This window comes from Pipistrellus kuhlii, unplaced genomic scaffold (assembly GCF_014108245.1).
Source record: "Pipistrellus kuhlii isolate mPipKuh1 unplaced genomic scaffold, mPipKuh1.p scaffold_m20_p_3, whole genome shotgun sequence".
In the NCBI taxonomy this organism is placed as follows: Eukaryota; Metazoa; Chordata; class Mammalia; order Chiroptera; family Vespertilionidae; genus Pipistrellus; species Pipistrellus kuhlii.
In genome coordinates, this window is record NW_023425529.1 from 111483060 (window position 1) to 111508069 (window position 25010).

The following is a 25010-nucleotide window of genomic DNA, read 5'->3' on the forward strand; positions in this document are numbered from 1 at the left end:
TCCAAGCGGACCACGCCCTCCACGGGCCCCGCCCCTCCAGGCGGCCCCGCCCCTCGGGGGCTTCCAGGCGGACCACGCCCTCCTGGGGCCCCGCCCCTCCCGGCGCCCCGGCCCGCGGGAACTTCCAGGCGGACCACGCCCTCCGCAGGCCCCGCCCCCCGCCTCCCGCACTACACCTGGGCTCGCAAAGCCCGCGGCCTGCGGTGAGGCTCGTCCCCCCCCACCCCACCCCACCCCAACTCACCCCAACTCACCCCAACTCACCCCATCCCAAAACCCGCCCCCATCCCGAGCCCAGCCCACGGCACCCGGAAGCCGCGGGCGAGTCCCCTGAAGTCTCAGTCGGGCTCCGCGCCGCCTCACCCACCTCAGCGCGGGCCCTGCCGACCCCACTGTCTGCGGACGGACCGCCGGGCCCGCCTGCCTGGGCCCCGCGTCTGCGGACGGACCGCCGGGGAGGCGAGCGGCTGGGAGGCCGGGGCGAGTGGGGAGGCGGCGGGCGGCGGAGTCAGCAGTTCTGGTGAAGGCGGCCCGTGGAGTCCGCTCCCCAAGGCCCCTGGAGGGAAGAACAGGAACCAGAATGCCCAAAGGGCCTTCGCGCCGGAGCCGGGCGGGCGGTGGGCGGGAGGGGAGGGCGGCGGGCGGGGAGCCGGGGCGAGAGGGGCGCGGGCGGGAGTCCCGGGTCCCCAGGCGCCGACTCCGCGCGGCCCGGCCGCCTTCCTCGCAGCGCGGACGGCTGGCTGCCCCGCTGTGGGGTCGGGAAGACAGGGCCGTAGCACCTGGCAGTTTGTTTGGTCCGGGGTTTAAGTCATGGACCTCCTAAGGGAGGTTTTTGTTTTCTGTTTTTAGTTTCAGAAACGACTTAGTGGATGGAACCGTGCATCGCCGTTCTTGTCGGGACCAGCACTGCCCGCTCCTCCCGGCGCTGACAGGTGCTCCGCTCGCCCTTAAACCCGCCGCCGGCCGCCCGGGTGGGAGCAGCAGCTCCGCGCCTGAAGGTCCCGGGTGGGATTCCTGGTCAGGGGTGTGTGTGGCGGGGGGCAAGGGGGAAAACAGACATTCTGTCTCCCATGGATGTCTCTCTGTCTCCCTCTCCCTTCCTCTAAAAATCAATGAAAACATATCCTTAGGTGAGGATTAAATAAATAAAAATATGTGCCACTAGTAGAAAATTAGAAGCTACTAACCATTAAAATTGTGGTAACAGTGCAAGTTAGCATACTCTATCAGCCCCCAAGGAGTATAGCATTCATTTATTTAAAGTTTTTTAAAAACATATTATGTGGAAGATGGATGCCATGGTAAAGAGTAGGAGAAAGATGCCTAAACCGGTTTGGCTTAGTGGATAGAGCATCTGCCTGCGGGCTGAAAGGTCCCAGGTTGGATTCCGGTCAAGGGCAAGTACCTTGGTTGTGTTAGAAACATAGATCAGCGTTTTTCAACCGCTGTTCCGGTGAGCCGTAGGTGCAGACAAGAATTTTATAATTTTTCACTATTTTGTTTACTTAATATTTCATAATAATTATAAAATACTTTCTTTGTGTTTATTTGATTCCTATTCAAGAGAATTACTTTATATATAGTCAATATAGGCACAGAGTTAAATTTTTTAACATTTTCTAATGGTGGTGTGCCTCGTGATTTTTTTCGTGAAACAAGTGTGCCTTTGCCCAAAAAAGGTTGAAAAACACTGACATAGATCAGCTGCCTGTGCAGGAGGCGGCTGATCGATGTTTCTAACTATCTCTCTCCCTTCCTCTCTGTAAAAAATCAACTATATATATATATATATATATTTTTTTTATTTTTTTTTTTTTAAAGAGTAGGAGAAAGGTTATTTTTAGTGGAACTGGACATGATGGAAGGAAGGGATTCCTTTAATTTTATAGTCGCTCAGATAATAAGGGCCAAAGAAGCTTTACCTGAAAGAGAAAGGATCTTGGATATCTGGGGCCAGTGCTTCTATGTGATTAGAGAATGGGATCACTAACCCAGAATAGGCGATCTTTTAGTTACAAAACCAGTTTAACACATTTATCCCTGTTTTTATAGAAAAGGGTGGGAATTAATTGTCTTCCATGTAACAATAGTGACAGTAAAAAATTTAAAAAATATATATTTCAATGTAGAGCAGCTGTCAGGGAAGAGAGATTTGTCATTCTGTTTTATTGACTTACTGTTTTCTTTCATCCGGTCCTACTGCTCATCTCCTAACAATCTCTTACCTCATCTCCAGTTACCAACTGCCATGATCTCAACCCTGGCTGCACATCAGGATGACAAGTAGAACTTTGAAAAAATAAACGCAGCCCTAGCTGGTTTGGCTCAGTGGTTGGATCATTGGCCCATGGACTGAAGGGCTTTGGGTTTGATTCGGGTCTAGCTCGGTTGGCCGCCAGCCCAATCCCTGGCCCTGGTCAGGGCGCAGGCAGGAGGCAACCAATATATGTTCCTCGCTCACATCAGTGTTTCTGTTTCCCTTCCACTCCAAAAATCAATAGGAAAAATATCCTCTAGTGAGGATTAATAATCAATCAGTAAATAAATAAATAAATGAATGAATAAATGAATAAATAAATAAATACAGGGGCTCCATTCCAGATATACATTTGAAACATTCTCTGGTCGTCAAGTCTAGGCATGTTTTGCTTTCTTTTGTTTATCTCTACAAATGATTCAAATGCATAATTAGGTTTGAAAAAAACAACTTCCCCATTCCCAAGCCACTCAAACTCAAGGCTGTTCCCTTGGGAGGGCCACATGATTTCATCCTTTACATATACTATTTCTTCATTTAGAATACTCTTCTGTCTCTTTTGAAAAAATCTATCTTTATTGTTGAAAGCATTACAGGTGCCTCCTCTTCCCCCCATTGGTTCCCTTCACTTATTTGTTACTTCTTCTACACCCTTCAAATTCATACATACCCTTCCTTGAATTCCCATTTCCTCACCAAGTGGAATTAATTGCTTTGTTAGCGTTTTGTTCACACAGAAGAAGCTCTCTCCTAGATGCAGCCTGGACCTATAGCCAAGCAATAAATTGGAGGAAAAAAATTAACCACTGAATTGTACACTATATTTGTAAGGATAAACTTGCTGTATATAAATTATATCTAAATAAATCTGTTTAAAAGGAAAGTCAGTCAAACCAGAGAGCCATGAAAAAGTATAACATAAATACCTTAAACATTTTGTTTTATCCTAAAACAACTGTTTCATTTGTCACTCGTTTGAGAAAGCCAGAATCTTTTCTTTATACATGGCCTGATGAATAAATAGAGTTTTGCATTGTATCTCTTACATAAGCTATGTCTAAATCATCAGTTAAGCTATCCCAAGATTTTCTTCCTTTAGGAGGAAAATACCTGCATGATACTTGTGAAGCTGAGTAAGATCTCTTCTTTATAATCTTTCATTGTATCTAACATTCAAAAAACTCACCTTTATCGGGTGCTGCCAAAATATTAAACATAGATTTTAAACTAACAGCAAACTTTACTTCCACTCTATTTCATTGGTTTATATAACATTAAATTGTGAAAGCACAGCAACAAGTACAACTGGCATAAACAGATTTGGGAACAAACACAAGTAACCTCTCCGAGTGTACAAATCAATTGGTTAGGAGCAGAACTGGGCAGGCTCTCTACAAAGGACCTTCTTAAACATGTAGCATTAAGCATAATATGGGAATTAGCAACTTATGATTTATAAAATAAATAGAATGAGTTAATTGGTTAGAGATTGTTATTAGACTTAGACAGTATCTCCCTTACTTCCTACATTTTAATTATTTGACTATGTGTCTCCTTCTACAGAGACTTAGAACATTTTGATGGCAGAGATAGTTCCTGGGTGTTAAGGGGGAACTATTGGGGAAATCCCCAGACATTTTTATATTACCATGTAAATCTTCTCATGAGAACAAGTGGAATTAAAAAAAAATCTGAACAGTTGTTTTTAAGCCATTTACATTAAGGTCTATGAGTACTTCCAGAAAAAGACATATAACATGAAATTTTTTTTGTTACAAGCTCTGTTAGTTTTCTAAGATTGTCATAATAAATTACCACAGATTAGATGGCTTTAAATGACAAAAATGTATTCTCTCATAGTTATGGAAGCAGAAGTCTCAAATCAAGGTGTTGTGAGGACTGTGCTGCCTTCAAAGTTTCTGGTGGCTCCATGACTTAGGGCTCTATATCTTCATCCTTACATGGTCTACTTTCCTGTGTGTCTGAGTATCAAATCCCCCTCTATTTTTCTTGAATAAGGAGATGAATGTGGAAATAAAAACCCACCATATAAGAACAAAGTTTATTAATTCACAGCTTGCTGGAGCAAAGGAGCCAGCCACCATCACTTACATTTTGGCAGAGACTCAAAGGCAGGCAGAGAACTGGGAAGGGAAAGCTTTACCAGTATAGTGGAAGAAGGAAAATCTTTAAGTATGCCCTGATTGGAGGTTGTCGGCATGGTTGAACTAACTAGAAGCAGGAGGCCCTATATCATTGGTTAAGGATGCATATTTGTTTTTGTCTGGTTGATCTCAAGGTGGAAGTGGGGACAAAAATTAGGGAAACTATCAGTTATTAATCAAGCACTGGCCATTTGGAGCCAACTGTTACAGGGGTTGTTTCATTTTCTCAATTGTTATTATTAGAGATTATGGTCTTAATTTCCTATAAATCTGATTTGCAGATTTAAAAATGGCTTTTTGTGCTGGTTATTTTAGATAATAGATGGGTGGGTCATGGTTTCCTGGGTTCGTTGCTTCAGATTGTGAGTCACAGTTCTATTTTTATATATAGCCTGGTCACTGCATATCCAGTCTCTCGTCAGCCATTTACTAGGTGTACTGGTTAATCATGGTGGATTTTGTAATCAAAGAAAACACGATAATTTCAAGAAAAACATCAAAAGTGCTTTATTCAAAGTAATGTCCATCGCTAGCTACACATTTCTCCCATTTTTCAGGTAATTTGTGGATACCGTCCCAATAAAACTTTTCTTGTTTTGAGGCAAACCATTCAGAGACCCAATTTTCCACTTCCTCATATGTTTGAAGTGCTGCTCAGAAAGTTCATGTGCCATTGATCAGAACAAGTGGTAATCTGAAGGAGCAAGGCCTGGTGAATACAGTGGGTGGGTTAATACTTCCCAGGCAAGATCTTTTAACGTGTCTTTAATTGGTTTTGAAGTGTGTGATAGGGCATTATCCTGAAGCAAAATTACTTTACCAGAATGTATTCTGCACATTCTTGTCATTTCATAATCAAAGTGTGGTTCAAATTGATTATCTGTTGTAGATAGCAATCAGTATTAACTGTTTTACCTGGTTTTAGAAGCTCATAATACACCACACCTTTCTGATCCCACCAAATGCAGAACATTGTCTTCTTTCCAAAGCCATTCAGTCTTGAAGTTTATGTTGATGGTTGACCTGGATCAACCCATGATTTTGTGCATTTGGGATTCTCAAAATCGACTTTTCATCGCCAGTCACAATTGTATGTAAAAAAAAACTTGTTCATGCCATTGAACCAACATTTTACTGATGACTTTTCAGTTATCCATTTGTCTTTCATCAGTTGATAAGGCAACCATTTTCCTTCCTTTAAAATCTTTCCCATTGCTTGTAAACAATCAGAAATTGTTTGCTGAGCAACATTTAATCTTTCTGAAGGTTGTTTTTGAGTTTGACACCTATTTTCATTGAACTATGCTTGTAACTGTTGGTCTTCAAACTTTTTCGGTTGACCTTGACGTTCTTTGTCTTTCACATAGAAATCATCACCTTTAAAGCTTTTAAACTAGCATTCACAAGTATCTTGAGATGGAGCATGTTCACCATAAGCTTCCCGAAGTATTCAGCAGCACTTTTCTTTAAAATATTTAATTAAAACTTCCCACAATGCTTTTTTTTTGGGGGGGGGGGCATGAAATTTGACATTTTTAAGCATAAAAATATCTATGATGTTAATACCTTCAGCAAATTTGACATGAAGTTTTGAAACTTGCTGTCAATACAACAAAATAGCATACATATCAAATCACATATATCAACATATGTGTAACTCATCTATTGAAAAAAATTTGCATTATTAACTGGTATACCTAGTACATTGTTCTCAAGTATACATGGGTCACTGGATCTTTCTCAAAGGTAGACCACATCTTAGGACACAAAACAAGTCTCTACGAATTCAGGAAGATTGAAATCATATCAAGCACCTTCTCAGATCATAATAGAATGAAATCAGAAATCAACTACAGCTGAAACTGGTTTGGCTTATGGTAGAGCGTCGGTTTGCAGACTGAAAGGTCCCGGGTTCAATTCCGGTTGCGGGCACATCCCTGGTGGGGGATGTGCAGGAGGCAGCTGGTCTATGTTTCTCTGTTATCAACGTTTCTGGCTCTTTATCTCTCTCCCTTCCTCTCTGTTAAAAAATCAATAAAATATATATTTTTAAAAATCAACTACAGTAAAACCATTCTAACACATGGAGCTAAATATCAATAGCATATCATTAAACAACGAATAGGTTACCAATGAGATCAAGAAAGAAAAAAAAATTCCTGGAAACAAATGAAAATGAATGCACAACAACCCAAAATCTCTGGGACACAGCAAAAGCAGTCCTGAGAAGGAAGTTCAGAGCACAACAAGTCTACTTCAAATAAAAAGTATTAATAATAAAATATTTAACCTACAACTTAAAGGATTAAAAAGAGAACAACAAGAGAAGCCTAGAGTAAATAGAAGGAAGGAAATAAAGATTAGAGCAGACAAATATGACACAATAATAGTAATACAAATGACCAAAAGCTGGTTCTTGGAAAAGATAAACAAGATTGATTAGCCTTTAGTCAGACTCATCAAAAAACAAAGTGAGAGGACCCAAATAATTAAAATCAGAAACAAAAGCTGTGAAGGAACAACTGACATAACAGAAATACAAAGGAATGTGAGAAAATACTGAGTAAATATATACCAACAAGCTGGACAATGGGGATGAAATGGACAAATTCCTAGAAAAACACAATCTTCCAAAACAATCAGGAAGAATCAGAAAAGCTAAATAGGCCAATAGCAACTGAGGAAATCGAGGCAGTAATAATAATAATAATAAAAAGAGTCCTAATAAACAAAAGCCCTGGTGTGAATAGCTTCACAGGGAAGTTTTACCAGACATTCAAAGAAATGCTTAACATCTATCCTTATCAAACTCTTCCAAAAAATCCAAGAGGGAGGACTACCTTCAAGCTCTTTTTTATGAGGCCAATATTATCCTAATTCCAATATCAGATAAAGACACTACAAAGAAAGAATTAAATGCCAATATACCTGATGAACATAGATGCTAAAACCCTGAACAAAATATTAGCAAATCAGGTCAAGCAATATACTAAGCTCATACACATCAACTAATGGAATTTCTTTTAGAGGTACAAGGCTGGAACAATATTCACAAATCAATAAATATGATACATAAACAAGTTGATAGACAAAAGTCACATGATCATATCAATAGATGCAGAAAAACATTCAACAAAATCTAACACCCATTTTTGATAAAAACTCTAAGCAAAATGGGAATAGAGGGATCATACCTCAACATAATAAAGACCATGTATGACAAACCTACAGCCTACATCACACTCAATGGGCAAAAACAAAACCATTTCCTTTAAGAACAAGAATAAGATAGGAATGTCCCAATTTCACCACTCTTATTTAACATACTACTGGAAGTCCTAACTACAGTGATCAGACAACAAGAAGAAATAAAAGGCACCCAAATTAGAAAGGATAAGTAAAAACCTCATTATTTGCAGGTGACATGACATCATACAGAGAAATCCCTAAAGACTCCACCAAGAAACTATTAGATTTAATAAATGAATTTGGCAATGTAGCAGGATATAAAATTAACACACACAAACCAATGGCTTATTCATACACCAATAATGAATTCTCAAAAAGAAAAACAATCGTATTTATTATAGCAACAAAAAAGTCAAGATATTTAGGAATAAACTTAACCAAGGAGATAATAGATTTATACTTGGAAAACTGCAGGATGTTGAAAAAAGAAATAGAGGAAGATATAAACATGTGGAAGAATGTACACTGTTCATGGATTGGTAGAATTAGCATCATTAAAATGTTCACACTACCCAAGGCAATCTATAGCTTCATGAAATGCCTATTAAAATACCAACAACATAGAACAAATTCTCCAGAAATTTATATAGAACTGAAAAAAGATCCCAAATAGCCACAGCAATCTTGATAAAGAAGACCAAAGTTGGAGAAATCACAATAACAGATATTAAGTTATACTGCAAAGCCACTGTAATCAAAACAACCTGATATTAGCACAAGAACAGACATATAAATCAATGGAACAGAATAGATATCCCAGAACTTGACCCAAACCATTATTCTCAGTATTTGATAGTGGAGACAAGAACGTGCAATGGAGTTGAGACAGTCTCCTCAATAAATGATGCTGGGAAAATTGGACAGATACATGCAAAAAAAAAAAAAAATGAAACTAGACCACCAATTTATACCGTACATAAGAATAAACTTGGATAAAATACTTAAATGCGAGTTATGAAACCATAAAAATCCTAGAAGAAACCATAGGCAGCCAAATCTCAGACATCTCTCATAGCGATATGTTTGTGGATGTATCTCCAGGGCAAAGGAAACTAAGGAAAAAATAATCAAATGAACTACATCAAAATAAAATACTTTTGTACAGCAAAATAAACCATCAATAAAATTAAAAGGGAGTCCACTGTATGGGAGAACATTTGGCAATGATACATCAGATAAAGGGTTAATATATAAAATATATAAGAAACTCATACAACTTTGCAAAAGGAAGACAATCCAATTTAAAAATTGGCAAAGGACCTAAATAGACATGTCTCCAAAGGGGACATATAGTTGGCCAAGAGACATGAAAAAATGCTGAAAGTTACTGATTATCAGAGATGCAAATTAAAACTATGATGAGGTGTCACCTCACACCTGTCAGACTGGCTATCTTCAACAAATCAACAAACGTCAAGTGTTGGCGCAGATGTGGGGAAAAGGGAATTGCTGCTGGTGGGAGTGCAAACTGGTGTAGCCATTATGGAAAACAGTATAGAGTTTCCTCAAAAAATTAAAAATGTAACTGCCATTTGACCCAGAGATCCCACTTCTAGGAATATATCCCAAGAAAATAGAAACACCAATCAGAAAGGATACATGCACCCCTCTGTTCATAGCAGCACGGTTGACAATAGCTAAGATTTGGAAATAGCCTAAGTGCCAATTAGTAGAAAAGTGGATTTAAAAGCTGTGGTACATTTATACCATGGGATACTATGAAGCAGTGAAAAAAGAAAGATATCTTACTCTTTGAGACAGCATGGAGGGACCTGGAGAGTATTATGCTAAGTGAAATAAGCCAGTCAGAGGAAGACAAATATCACATGATCTCATTCATATGATAGAATAGACTGTGGAATCTCAGAGAGAAGGTAGAGGGGGTAGGGTTTGGGAAATGACCTACCAAATAACTTGTATGCTTATATGTATAACCTATTTACACAATCGATAGGGAAGTAGAGACCTGAGATGGGAGTTGGGATGCTCTAAAATGGGTCAATTAGCTGAAACCGGTTTGGCTCAGTGGTAGAGCAGTGGTCTGTGGACTGAAGGGTCCCGGGTTCGATTCCGGTCAAGGGCATGTACCTTGATTGCGGGCATATCCCCAGGCAGCTGATCGATGATTCTCTCATTGATGTTTCTAACTCTATCTCTCTCTCTTCCTCTCTGTAAAAAAATCAATAAAATATATATTTTTTAAAATGGGTCAATCAGAGAAATAGGGGGACATATGTAATACTTTCAACATTAGATTTTTTTTTAATCCCTAAAAAATAAAAAGGAGATGCAAAGATAGGCAGTTCACTCTTTGATGGACATTGAGTGAATTTTTATTGGATGTGGGAATGGGAAGCCAGCTTGTGAGTTTGGCTGACATAGATTACACAGTAACTTAATTTACTTATCAATTCAAATTTCTCATCACATCTATGTGACTTTAGACAATATCTCATGGATTAGTGAGAATAATAAAAAAAAAACTATTATTTAAATTGGAACATAAAATTAAAAATGTAAAGAAAATACTTTCAGATGAGAGTGACATATATTCAGGGCTTTCTAAATTACCACACCTTCATGATTCCTTGAATATATTGGTTTACTTGGAATATTATGCAACATTATTCAGAGATGGGTTATAGACAGCAAGCTATACAGTAGCTGACCATCTAAAATAAAAGTGAGCTTAGATATTTTTTATTTTTCTCCATAAACTTTCATTTTATTGCTACTTGAGAGGTATATATATATATATATATATATATATATATATATAGTGTTTTATTGATTTTTTTTTACAAAGAGGAAGGGAGAGGGATAGAAATTTAGAAATATCAATGAGTGAGAAACATCAATCAGCTGCCTTCTACATACCCTACTGGGGATGTGTCTACAACCAAAGTACATACCCTTGTCCAGAATTGAACCTGGGACTCTTCAGTCTGCAGGCCGATGCTCTATTCACTGAGCCAAACCAATTAGGGCACTACTTGAGAGTTTATGGTACTACTAGAGGCCCAGTGCACAAATTCATGCAAAGACAGGTGGGAGAGACCACAGAAGGTTGACCAGTAGGCCCTGATCTAGTTGTGTAGATGTGCTGAGGTAGTGGCAAGCAAAGACCACAAATAGAGCCCCCCAAAGTGGCCTCAACACTAGCTATGCTCTGAGGTGGAAATAGCTCTACATTGCTGCCCGAACTCAGGCTACCTCACTCTCCCTAGGGCAGAGTTACTGACAGTCCTCTCTTTTATCTCAGCTGCACATTTTTCTCAAGATTCCACCCCAAGCATGATAGGTAGCTGACTTCAGCCAGTGATGGCACACGCCATAGTAGCAAGAGCCATTCAGAGATTGGGAGCCTGGAAAGGTGCAGGGCTGAGCTAGAAATATTTGATGGGGGCAGAAGGGCGATTAGCATGGTGCAGTGGCAAAGGTAAGATGGTGCTTACTTTAAGTCTTTGCAGTTAAGCTGCTGCCTTGCTCCTTCTGCTCCCTCTGAGCTGCTACTCTGTCTCATCAACTTCAGGGTCTCCTCCTACAGGCTTCCTGGACCCAGAGTTTTAGCTGGGGGGAGGGACCACAGGAGGTTGGTTGTGGGAGCTCACTGACCAACAGGGGGCAACTTCTGCATTGAGTTTCTGCCCTCTGGTGGTCAGTGGATGTCATAGCAACCTGTTGTTCCAGTCGTTCTGTCCTAATGGTTGCTTAGGCTTTTATATTTATATAGATGGTTAGGTTTTTTCAAGCAGGCCTTCAAATGATTCTCATTGAAAGAATAAAAACTGTAAGTTTCACTTTTTGTGTATTAGTGGAGTTACTAGTATACTGCTTAGAAGAATAAAAGAATCTATTTTTAATGGTCTAGCACACTGGTTAAAGGTATATATTTTGGGCATATTCATTTTTCCCCCCTGCCACCTATTAAGTAAGGTCCCTGCCCTTTTCAGAGTTATATGTACCAACAGGGGGAAGTCCAACACACTTTGCTTACATTTAACTGCTATTTTCTTGCAAATAAGGTTTGTTATTAATATTAGTCTGTTCAAGAACCCAGAAGAGATATTGTGAAGGCCCTGTTGATAACAGGACACATAGGATAAGGAAGTTCTGTCTTAAATATATCTGCAATCTCTTCCAAGTGAACTTGTTTTGGCTGTCATGCCTCAAGTATGTGCATGCTGGTATCTTGAGTGTGGCTAGCAGAGATAGGCATATGGCTCTTCATAAAAATAAAAAAATAAAAAAGCAGAATCAGGGTTATCGTTATTAGGGCTGTGCATTGGCATTCTGATTCCATTCCTCGTTGGGTATGTAGTGGAAATAATTTCCTTATAAACTTGGGTCTGACCACAAACTGGCTTTGGCCAATGGAATGTAAGTAGAGATTATGTGGGCCATTATTAGAAGACTTTGAGAGCATGATTTACCATGTTTCTTTTCCTCTACCATGGTGATTGTGGAAGCTCATGTCAAGATGGAGCCTCCATCAGCCTGAGTTTCCTTAGATGGGAAGAACCTCCCTGCCAACCTAGTATTGACATATAGCATCATAAGAAATAAACCATTATTTTAAGCCAGTGAAATTTCTAGGTTGCTATTGCAGCATAACTTTGCCTATCCTTTTTACATTTATTTTTAATTATAGTTGACATACAATATTATATTAATTTCAGGTGTACAACATAGAACTCTTAAGGTAAAGTTGGCGAATGATTAATTATAGTGGGTTAAGAAGAATGATAGGAAAGAAGTGGGCAGCAAGCATCTTAGCTATAAAGAACAAAGAAATAACTGAAGGGGGTTACAGGGTAAAGCAAAGGTGCTATTGTTGTTGATTTTATGATGGGTAGTTAGGAATAATATCTTTGAATAAGTTAAGAAAATTCTGTTGATAGAATAATTGAAGTAGTAATGTCCTTGAGTAGAAGAGAAAGGAGTACAAAAGTGGAGGACTGGCCTAAGACAGGAGCAAGGACCCTTTATTCATTGCAATAAAAAAATAGACTAGATATAGGTATAGAGGCAGGAAGACTAGTAAATGAGGTATTACCATGCTCTCTGATTATTCTACTTTCTCAATTAAATAAGTAGCTAGATCACCAACTAAAAGAAGAAGGGAAAAGATTGGAGGTTTGAAGACAGAGAAGTGAAATAAATATTCATGAAACTTGGTGAATCCTAATGGCCTAATATCAATGGCCTACTTGGCACAAATAGTTTTGAATTTAAAATGGGACCACAAAATAGATATTTTTATAAAGGCATATCAGCTAAATAGAGCATAAGCAAAGCAACTGGTTGATATTTTCCAGGGAAATAGCTGTAAGAGAATGTTAAAGAATCTATGCCAGGTAAGGGTGAAGTGAATAGATGATGGGCTGAGGGAGTGTGAAAATATGGAAGAGTCACTATTGTTGAATAGCTCTTATAGTCAAAATACTAAGAGGAATGAGCTGAAAATGAAAGATAAGAATTTAAATCTGATATTATGAATGAGGCGCATTTATAATCTGTGGATGATTGGGAAGGATGGAGGAGAGTATATATCAAAGAACTAAGATGTCAAATTATTAGAAGTACCATTGTTTGGATGTTGAAATCCCAAAGAAATATAAGAGGCGTGGTAATAGAGGCATAGTAAATTGGATGCTATAATCTAGGAATGAGGAGTAGAGATCTGGAAGTCAACTGATAACAGCAAGGAAGGGTATAGAACTTCAAAGAAACTAGGTAGTCTTTGGGAGAGTCAAGGATAATTGTTTGGCAGTAGTAATGGCAAACAGGAAAAGGTGCCTCACCTCCAGACTTAGTGGCTTCAGGATGAGAAAGCAGTACCTTTGAGGATTTCAGTTCTACTGAAAAAAAGACGAAGGAAAAGTTTCACTGAAGAGGTTGAATATGGAGCCAATTTTGCTGAAGATGGACTGGGAGTTCCAGGAATCACAATGGATTTACATAAACAGATTGAGGATTGGTAACATATCAAATTAGGGGACTTTATAAGACTAATAAGGACAAGTCTTCATAAGAAGGAATGATCTGGGGGCCTTAGGCTTCTATGGAGTGAGGTTAATGGGAATAATGCTGCCAGTGAGATGACACAATGATTTGGAGGAGAAACGGGATTCACCTAATTGCCAACTCAGCTTTCATTTGCTGTGTTGGTAGAAGTAGGAACTCTTTCCAAGGAGTAAAATATCTATCCCTTCATCTTATTAGTTAATCCTAGATATAGAAGAAATTAAAATATGATTTTGAAGTTTCATAGGGCTTACTCTGGCCAGAATAGCACTGGACAGGATTGCAAAAGTTCCACATCCTATACCTATGGCAGACATTGCTAATCCAACTTGGCACTGTTTCTTCCTGACTTTGGCTATAGTTTTAGAATCCATTTCATCACAGTACTGGAAATACCAGCTACTAATCCATAGTAATTAACTATTCAGCACAGTTACTATGTTGAGCATGTTTTATAGATATTACTTTAATTATTACAACAGCCTGTGAGGTTTTACAGATGAAGACCCCAATGACCAAAAACGTTAAGAAACTTGCTCAAGATCATAACAGCTTAAAATCAGGAAAACCAAGATTCAAATACTGTTCTACTTTCTTCCAAAAATCTCTCACTTAACCATTGTAATTTAATTATTGGAACTAATGTTGAAATGTTATTGCCATTCCTATGAGGTATTTGCAATTAATTTATTTTCAGGATTACCAGGATATACAGGGGGGAAAAAAGAAAAGAAAGATTATCAATGTTGATTATTTTGTAGGAATAAAGAAAGTGATCCCAAAAAGGGGAAAAAGTCACAGAAGAATGTCAGTCAACCAAGAAAGGAAGAGTCAAGGAGTTCCTGAAGATGGTAATGAAGCAATCATAAATAAATAATTAAAAGATAAGCAGCAACAAGAAAGCACATAATAGGATAATTGTGTTAAATTTTATAAAAAATTAGGATACTGGGAAGCTGTTAAATTTCTCCAGGAAGAAACCTATTTAGTGTTTAGAAAAGGTATAATAACCTGAAAATGCAGGCCTATAATGAAAATTCATCAACTATAATTGCTATATTGTTGCTATGGTGGCAGTGCAATTATAGTATGTATGCCGATGGTCTGAATAAAAAATGTTGGGACAATCAAAATATTTATACTGTTCTATAAAGAAACAGGTACAACATTGCAGTAGGCTATTTTAAATTGTCTCTTATTATGGCCTTTGATTTTGGTTTTGTTTATAGTCAGAAAGGGAAAACTGTAAACCCTAAATTTTGTTATGAAAAAAAAATCACATTTGTAATGACTTTGAGTAAGGAAACATGACTGGTTTGCATTTAAATTTTTATGATATACATTATTCCTTTGTCTAGCTCTGGCTAACCAAGACACATCTTCATTAACCGATGCTGTAGAGCAAGTTGCAAAGCAACAGCAATCACAAACATCAGAAATAGAAAAAAACAAAAAAGTTCTGTTTCATTTACAGGTAACTGTTTCATACTGTCTTCTAAATGAGTCTTTATTTTCTTCAAAACTATATTAAATTAGTAACAGGTAAGTTATTGAGGATACTTAATTTTGGTAGTCAATTTTAAACACATACTTTTTATATTTACCTCTTTCTTAATTATTCTGTTATCCCTAAGTGAAATTTATTTGAGTATTCCAGTTTTGTGGGACATTTTATACACCCAATATACAAATATTCAACAGTGTGATTGCAACTGTAGTATGAGCATATTAAACCCAATGTCTCAAATAGAATTATTTAAAATTCACTTCTATTATATATTTATTCCTAAAATGCTTAATTTAAGGAAGTTTAAGTTTTAAGCTAGTGTTTTGAAAGTTATGACTTGTGAGTTTCTAGTTGTCAGTGAACATTTTAAGTAGATAAGGAACATTTCTGTGTTTCTTATGTTTTATATTATATTTATAATTCTAGTACAGGGAATCCCAAAGGTATGTTTGGTTTTTGCACATAGCATAATTAGATGGCTATATTCAATTAATATAACTAAAAGAGCAAAATGGAAACAGTACCTTTACTATGTGCTCTGTAAAGTTTTAAGAGATGAACTGCCTAGTTTGAAAGATAAGATTTGCTATTTCCAGCTCTGTGATTTAATTTATCTGTGCTTCTGTTTTCTCCTTTTAAAAATGGATATAATAATAGGACCTGCCTATAAGGTATTCATGATGATTTAATTAGTTCTTATAAATATTATGTAAGATAACCTTGCTGGGGCCCCAGTGGACAGTATAGTTTTAATTTTTATGTTGGCTTCAGATATTAATGCATCAACAGAGATATGATGATAATTATACTATCACTAGAGGCCCGGTGCATGAAATTCATGCACGTGGAGGGGGGTGTCCCTCAGCCCAGCCTGCACCCTCTCCAATCTGGGACCCCTTAAGGGATATCCAACCGCCCGCACCATGGGCCTGGGAGGCATCCACGCATGACCGGTGCGATCTGATGCCCACGCCAGAGATCTGCTGCCCTCGCAGCTGCCTGGGCCAAGGGCATTCTAGGCACCCGAGCATGGCCAGCGTGATCCACTGTCTGCCCCAGCCTGGGCCGTGGGCCTGAAAGGCGCCTGAGCATGACCGGTGCCATCTGCTGCCTGTCCCTGCCTGGGCTGTGGGCCTGGGAGACACCTGGGCTGCCTATACACTCGCCCCCCCCCCTCACCCCCCCCCCCAACCCCCAGCGATCAGCTCCCATATGCAGCTGAGGGGTGTAGGCCTGGGAGGCAGGTGCTCCCCCCAAAGCTATTCCCTCCCAGAGGCAGCCTGGGGTGTCAGGCTGCACCCCCATGGAGTGATCCCCCCCACATACTATAGTCTTGGAACTTCCCTTGATGCCAGTGATTGGAGATGGGCGGTGTTATCTGGGTGATGCTGCCCAGCAAACCTCTCCCATTGGGTAGAAACTGCTGACCAGGTTAGGGAAGTAAATGGGTTTTATTTAAAATCTCTAGAAACCGCAAAGGAAATGTCTGAGGTAGGGTCTTACATCAAAAGTAACTTACAACTAATTTCTGAAGGCAAATGGGGACATTGCAGTTACATTACTGGAGAGTACTCTAGGGTCCAGAAGTTGGCTCTGCAAGGACGTTGGTGGGTGCTCCCCACCCTGGTTCATCAGTACCTCGGGCAGGGCTTGAGCCCACCCAGGAAGGCCTTTTCTCCTACAGTTCTCACCAAGGCAGGGAGGTTCTGTAGACATGAATAAGAAGTGCCCACACACAAGTCCTGAAGATGCTGGGGCTGGAAGAAATGACAATCAAACCGGGAAAAGAACAAAACCAGAAATACCACCAATCTCAACATAGATAATCTTTTTCTTCAGATGTCTGTGTTTCCCTCTTTGTCTTCTGGAAGCAAGACAGATTCAAGTACTGAGATTCTACCAACGGAAAAGAGAGAGGACAGAAGAGGAATAAAAGGAAAAAAGAAAGGACAAAAGATGAAACATCAAGAAAAAGAAAGAGAAGGAAAAAAGGAAGAAACAACCCCATGATATCACCTTTTTAAGATCTCATGAAATTCCTGTTTAAATTTATTTTATGACACTTTTAGTTTGGGTTTACATTTTTACTTGTTTGTCAAGACCATGGCATGTACACTGTACAATATGTTAAAGAAAAAAAAAACACCCTATCTAATAAAGAGGGAATATGGAGGGGAGAGCATTTGCGAGTGACTGGGCTGTCAGAGGAAGGCAGTTGGGGACTATTGGGCCAGCAGGGGAACAGTTAGGCATTGTTCTCATGCTGGCAGGAGAGTGGTTAGGGATTGATCAGGCTGGCAGGCAGAAGCAGTTAGGGGCAATCAAGAAGGCAGGCAGGTGAGCAATTGGGAGCCAGCAGTCCTGGATTGTGAGAGGAATGTCCTACTGCCCGTTTAGGCCCGATCCTACGGACATCCCTTGAGGGTGCAGATTGGAGAGGGTGCAGGCTGGGCTGAGGGACACCCTCCCTCTGCCCATGCACGAATTTCATGCACCGGGCCTCTAGTATTTAATAAACAGAAAGAGGGATGAGAGAAAATATGAGAAAAATGGAACTATATGTAGAGACTATAGCATACATGACTTTGTAAGGCACATTGGCAATTTTATTTTTATTATTAACTAGAGGCCCAGCACATGATTAAATCATGCACATGTACGGTCCCCTAAACCTACATCAGGGCCATGTCCGCCACCCTGTGATGCCTCACATGCTCTGAGGATGCTGATGGTGCTTCACGACATTCCACTGACACTGCTGGAACCTCGGGGTGTGTATGTGTGTGGGGGAGGAAGGGGGTGAGACCCCAGACTCTGCTGTTGCCGCTGTGGGCCTCACAAGATCATTTGTGCCTGGCTGGTCCCCATGCCTCGCTCCCCAGTGTTGAGTATCTGAACTTTTTGGTTGTTTCAAATCATTTGGCTCTTTCCCTTATAACAGCTCCCTGCCCCCGCCCGCCTGGTACCCATTCCCCATGCCCTCTTTGCTGCATGGCCCACCCACCTGCTGCCTGCCGTGCTGCGATCAGAGCCTGTGGGCCATGGGACCAAGAGGTGCTCCATGCACCTCCTGGTGACTGGTCTTTGGTTGTCACAGTGTTACAACCACTGGGTTTTTATTATATAGATGCAGTGGCAAACCATTAGAGGATCTTGAGCAGATAAGTAACGTGATATGATGTATGTTTTTTAAAAGATTCTTCTGCCTAATATATGGAGCCTGGTTGAGGTACAGGGGGAATAATGGAAACAGGAAGACCAGTAGAAGCTAGGCTGTGCTAAAAAAAAATTGATCAGAAGTTAATCTGGGATTTTATTTTGGAGACCAAACCAGCAAGATTTGCTGGAAAATAGGTCTTGGGAAAAGGGAAAAGGGATTTTGAGTATTCAGGTGGAAAGTGGTGCAGCTTATTGCAACCAAGAAGATTAAGGGGAACATGTTGAGTGTATAAATGGAATTCTTTTCTGAACATGTATAGTTGATATGTCTATTAGATATAGGAATTGAAATGTCAACTGGAAATAAAGATAGAGATTCATCAGCATGTTGCATTTTTCACTGTACTTCCCTCTCTGTCTCTGACAGGAAAAGGATAGATTAAGTCTGCCTGTTTTGTATAGTGACTCCCTCTCAAAATTATGTGTTCAAAGAATAAAATCATGAAAAGGAGGATGGCTTGCAGAGTTGTTTTGGTTACAGTTAGATAATAAAGAGAAGGAAAGACATAAGGTGGCTCCCAAAGTAGTGCCATTAGTTAATCTGTGAAAATAAGGGTGTGGTAATTTTCCTTTTGGTACCAATTCTTCATCTTTGTGTATATAAGACCCTTTGCCACGTGTTATTATAATGGTCTGCCACAGTGGTGCACATACATCTGCTCCTTGATGATGAGTTTCATCATGTGACCAGCTGGGGTGTGACCTGATGTTATTTGAAGAGAAGCTTGAAAAAACTCTTCCATAATTGGGCTTCTATTCTTCTGCTTCTACTATCATCATGAAAAGGACATGATTGGCATGGCCGAATGAAAGATAATATATATGTTATGCAAAGGTAGGACACCCCAGCTAGCCAAACTAAGTCATGTATCAGCCGGCCAACCCTCAGACATTTGAGCAAATCCAGCCAAGGTCCACATCTAGCCAACTTCAACTGCTCACAGTCATGTGAGCAATAAATACTTGTTTTACAAGTCACTGAGGTTTTACCATTCTGACACTACATAATTGATATAAGGAATGACAGGATGGGATAGAGGGGAAGATTAGTTTGATTTTTGACATGTTGCATTTGAGATGGCAAGTAGCCACTGGATGTAGGTCTTAACAGCCACTTAAGTTCTGTGAATTATCAATGTAGACACAGCTCAACATATAAGTATGGATAAGATTACCCAAGGAATTATATGTAGAACGAAAGAAGAAAATTCTCATGACGGCACCCTAAGGAAGACCTGCTTTAGAAGGAACCATTGTGACTGAGAAGGAAAGCTCAGCAGTATCTGGGAAAACCAGGGAAAAGTGGTGATGTGAAAACAGGAAACACCCACAGATGCAGAGAACCAACTGATGGTTGCCAAAGGGGACCTACAGTAGGGGACTGGGGGAAAATGTGAAGGGAATGAGAAGTACATGATTGGCAGTCATATATAGTCATGGAATATAAAGTACAGCATAGAGAACATAGCCAATAATGTTAAAATTGCCAAATGCTGAGAGAGGTAAGGTAGATATCTTTATACACATTTGACAAATGATGAGTTTTGTATAGGTTAATTAAGTTTTCCATGTATGATCATACCAATTATTAAATAACAGTAAGGGAACTAGAACCTAGGTATTTTGATTTTTTTAACCCAATGTGTTGCCATTTTTATCATGTTTTCTTTCTTTAGTGTGTACTTCTGATGTAATATATTATTAAAATGATTGTAAAATATCGTTTACATATAAAATGTTAAGATAAATGAAATTTTAATATTTAGAATTATATGAACATTAAAATAAGAAATATGTATATACAGTAATTGGGCTTCCACTGAGATGATAATTTTTTTATGTTATTGAATGTTTCCTTCCATTATACATCAATTTTTCTATATCTGATAAATGTTTTTATGTTGTGATTTCCTACATGCATTATGGATAGAAAAATGACTTTTCTCTCATGTTGAGTATCATGAATTAATAACAATAATGTTGAAATATTTTACAGAATGAACTTCATGAGTTAGAAAAACAAATAGCAACTGTTTCTGCAGAAACTAAAGAAACAGAAAGGCTAATTTATCAGCAAGATGTTGCCATAGAGAATAGCAAACTTCAGTGTGAAAACCTAGAAACACAAATCAAATCCTTACATACAGAAAATGTAAAGCTTAAATTTGATATAGAAGCAGCCCAAGAAGATTTTGAGGAACACATGATAAAATATAATGAATACTATGCAAAAATTAAACTGCATAAAGATACCTTGGAGGAGGAAGAAAGCAAATGGTCATTTATGATTGAACTACATGAAAAACAAGATCTTGTTAAAAAACTGAAGATAATGAAAGAGGAACTTAGGCAAGATCTCCAGAATCCAGAAGGAAACCGGATGAAACAAATACAGGTTTGAAATATCACTTATTAAAACTTTTTCTAGTCTTTTTTTTCCTTCTTTTTAAATCCTCACCTGAGGTCATACTTAGAGAGTGGAGAGAGAGAGAGAGAGAGAGAGAGAGAGAGAGAGAGAGAGAGAGAGAGAGAGAGAGGGAGAGAGAGAGAGATGAACTTGCAATTGAGGTATGTGACCTGAGTGGGAATTGAACCAGCAACTTTTCTGTGCACAGGATGATGTTCAACCAACTGAACCACCCAGGCTGAGCTATTCTCTTTTTTCATGTGCACTTATTAAATGATAAATTTATCATTAACTTAATCAAGTACTCATGGCTACTCTAATGAAGTTCAAAAACTATTTTCACAACTTTAAAATACTTGGATAAGCACATGAGTTATGTAACAATTATGCCACGTGTGCAAATGCATAAAGATAACATCCCCAAACTCCATGTGGATTAATACAAATGCACAGTCAAACAAAGTCACAGTGAACAATTAGTACATTTGTTTCAGAAAGTGTTACTAACAAAAATGTTGAAGCCCTAGCTTCTAAGCTAATGGATCCAGACCAATCCAAGGCAATTTAGTATGCTTAATGCTGTTTTGCAAATAATATGAATTAATAATGGCAGCTTATACATTTTTCTATTTCTTTTACTATTCTTTGAAGACAGTGGGAGAGACAAACTTAAAATATTTATTATGTCTTGCTAGAGACTTACAAGTATCCTTTACATTGTTACTGGACAATTTTCACTATAATTACCACTATCCTTTACATATTACTTCATTTGGGTTTTAGTTGTAAATGCTTAAATATAAGTTTTGTTTATTTGTTTGTATTGTAGTTTTTTATTACTTGTACCTTTAGAAGTAATATTCTAATTCTATTTCTCAAAAAGAAATATTACAGCTAGTTTTATTAAATTATAGAAACACTGAAAATCTAGGCTTTATATTTGATCATTCACTGTTTAACCTGTATATATTAAATTTTATAAACATACAGGAAGACATTACAAAGCTAAAGGATAAAATCACAACTACAAAAGAATCTATCATTGAAAAAACTTGTTTTCTTGAGGAAGAAAATAAGACACATGAAAAATTAAGAAAAGAAATAGAGGTAAGTCTTAATCACCTGGATTTTAAAGTTTTATGGAATCCTTTCTTAAACATACATTATTTTCATACTTTCCATAGTTTATTCTCAATCCTCAAATAGCTCAAGAACAATAAAGAACTCTACATAAAGCATTAGAAAAGTCCAACACATCCTATATAATAAAAGCCTAATATGCTAAGTGTCTGGTGGTCCATTCAACTAATCAAAGCATAATATGCTAATGATATGCTAAGGCTACTTAACCACTCACTATGACATGCACTGACCACAGGGGGCAGATGCTCAACACAGAAGCTGCCCTCAACCCACAGGCCCTATTCACTGCTAGCCAAACTCCTAGTCCCTCCCCCAAGCCAGCAGGCTCTGCCCACTGGAGAATGGGGATCTGGGGTGGGTGGTGGCAGACATGTGCAACACCAGGCCAAGGCAGGTGGGAGCTAGTGGAGTTTGATCGCCCCACTGGTCACCCCATACACAGAAGGCAACTGGCAGCAGGGGGCAGGGCTGGCTGCCAGTAGCTGGGGAAGATTGGATCTGATCGCAGGCCAGGCCTAAGGACTCTACACATGCAAGAATTTCATGAGCTGGTACTCTAGTTAATAGATAATTAGAGATAACTCCCTCATTCAAAGGTATTCAAATATGAATCAATTTAGACAAAGCAAGCATTCACTCCTATTTCAATCTGTCCTAAAATTATTACAATTCTAATTCCACTAAGAACCTGCACCCAATTAAAGGCTAGAAAACAGGCTATTGAGTCAGAAAAGATGACCTTTTCTAGATATATATCAGAGACTTCACAAAGCAGAGTAAAAACAAAACACATTGGAAGTCGGTACTATAAACCCCTTGACTTCATATTTGCTATTAAGTCTAATTTTAAAAAACTGATATAAAAAATTAAAAGTGAGACCAAGTTTGGGATACCACTGGTAGACTTCTGTAGTCATAATTGTTTATATGAATGGAAATGAAAATGAAGAAGAATATGTTGTTAAGATCAAGTAAATAATTTTCACTGTAAAGGTATTAAAGATACATGTCTTTAACTTGTTTGTGACTAATTTGATACAATTAATAAGCATCTGAGTTGCCATGGCCTGGTGGTTCAGTTGATTAGAGCAACATCCCATAAACCAAGAAGTTAATGGTTTGATTCCTGGTAAGGCACATACCTCAGTTGTGAATTCAATCCCCAGGTTGGGGATGTGAGGGCAATCTGGCTGTGACATCTGTCACCCCATTGATCGCCAGGGTTGATTCGGCTGATCTGGCTGGCTAGGCAGGTGTCCCCCTCCTCCCTCACCAATCCATGTGCGTCCCTCCCGAAGCTGCTTGCTCAGTCGAAGAGAACGACTTTCCCCCAAGAGGAGAGGACCGGTCTTTGGTCAAGGGTATACGAGTAGCTGCGCTCCCCTTCTAGAACCTCCAAACAAGCTCTCAAGGTTCAATCCCCAGGTTGGGCGCCTACAGAGGAAACGGATCAATGTTTCTCTCTCACATCATTGTTTCTCTCTCCCCTTCCTTCTTACTAAAATCAATAATAATAATAAAATCCTTGGGTGAAGATAAAAAAGTCTGTATATTTATACTATAATAAAAATATTTAACTGACAAAATGGATAAGTAAGATGTAGTATATTGTACAATATTATTTGGCAATAAAAGGGAATAGAGTACTGATACTGCTAAAATATGGATAGCCTTAAAAATATTATGCTAAGTGAAAGAAGCTAGTCACAAAAGACCACATAGTGTATGATTCCACTTTATAAAATGTCCAGAATAGACAAATCTATATAAAGAGAAAGTAGACTAGTAGTTGCCTAATGCTAAAGGTAGGATGGAGAAATGGGGAGTCACTATTAATGGGTACCAGATTTCAATTTGGGCTAATGGAAATGTTCTAAAATTGATTGTAGTGACAGTTGCACAACCCTGTAAATATACTAAAATCCATTAAATGGTACAGTTTAAAGGGTGGATTATATGGTATGTCAATAAAACTGTTTTAAAAATATTATTTGTAGAGCCAACACTGATCTCAGGAATTATGACATTTTTGCATTCTTGTGCCAGGACACCAAAACTCATACTTTTCACTGTGCTTCATTGCCTTCCAGTGTCGCATTGTCTGGCTCAGCATACACAATAATCTACTTACTGGCAAGGAATTGGACATTATATAAAACTTTTAGGTCAATTAATCTGTTTCAGTGAAGAACTAGATACAGAAAAAAAATTACTCTTAACTGGTAACTGCATAACAAGTAGAAAACACTTCATCCCAGATGTTTTACTTGGATTTAAATCTCAAACATTATCACTTGCTTATCTGAAACCTTGGTCAAATTACTTAATCTCTTTATCTTTTGCTTCCTTATACAAACATGGGTATCATAATATGCACATCATAAGGTGTAATGAGAATTTAATTATATGTAAAAGGCTCTCAGCAGACTAACATATACTAAGTGTCAAGTAAAGCCCTGTTGTGTTTTCTTTTTTTTCATAGGTACAAAATAAGAGATATGGTGCAATTCTTAAGCGTTTGCATTGTCAGCTGAACAAGCTTCAGTCAAATAGAAACCAATGGCAGTGGAACATTCAACAACTAGAAAAAACTGCCGCTGAACTAAGAAAATGCATTGCAATGAAAGATTAACATGGCCATAGGACAATGTAGAACACAGAGTATTGCCACAAAAATTATAGGCAAGAATGTTGAGAAATCATTCAAGTTCTTGTTTCCAACTAATTATTTTTTACTGAAGTATAGTTGACATACAATATTATATTTGTTTCAGGTGTGCAACACAGTGATTCTACATTTATATATCTTACCAATGAGCTTACACTGTCAGAGGTGTCTTAATGGCAGATATATTTATCTTTATTTAATTAGTCCTTCCATCCCTACAATTGATAGCAGTAGAAAGACAATAGGAAGGCTTACAGAAGAATAGTAGATGACTCCATGAACATTTTTCATGTATAAGATGTATTGTACTCATGAATGCCTGTTTATAAATTGCTGTCTTCACTATTATTTGAAGTAAATATTTAGAA

General features: G+C 38.6%; 1 protein-coding gene and 1 long non-coding RNA gene across 4 annotated transcripts; one reads left to right on the forward strand and one right to left on the reverse strand.

Moving 5' to 3' along the window:
* Positions 1–675: 675 nt before the first annotated feature.
* On the forward strand, positions 676–25010 carry CCDC122 (coiled-coil domain containing 122). 3 transcript variants are annotated; one of them, XM_036456375.2, is made up of 6 exons: positions 684–932; positions 14460–14549; positions 15057–15172; positions 20421–20819; positions 21822–21938; positions 24457–25010. In XM_036456375.2, exons 2-6 carry the CDS (start codon positions 14504–14506, stop codon positions 24604–24606), a joined length of 828 nt encoding a protein of 275 aa, XP_036312268.1. In that variant the 5' UTR covers positions 684–932; positions 14460–14503; the 3' UTR covers positions 24607–25010. The 3 variants fall into 3 exon arrangements, with proteins under 3 accessions (XP_045444627.1, XP_036312268.1, XP_036312269.1); XM_045588671.1 differs by lacking the exon at positions 21822–21938 and having other exon boundaries at positions 676–932; XM_036456376.1 differs by lacking the exons at positions 684–932; positions 15057–15172.
* On the reverse strand, positions 1817–13377 carry LOC123653255. Its single transcript, XR_006742946.1, has 3 exons — positions 13367–13377; positions 10602–10609; positions 1817–1947 (listed from the first exon to the last, which is right to left on the reverse strand). It is a non-coding gene; the product is annotated as an uncharacterized LOC123653255 (long non-coding RNA).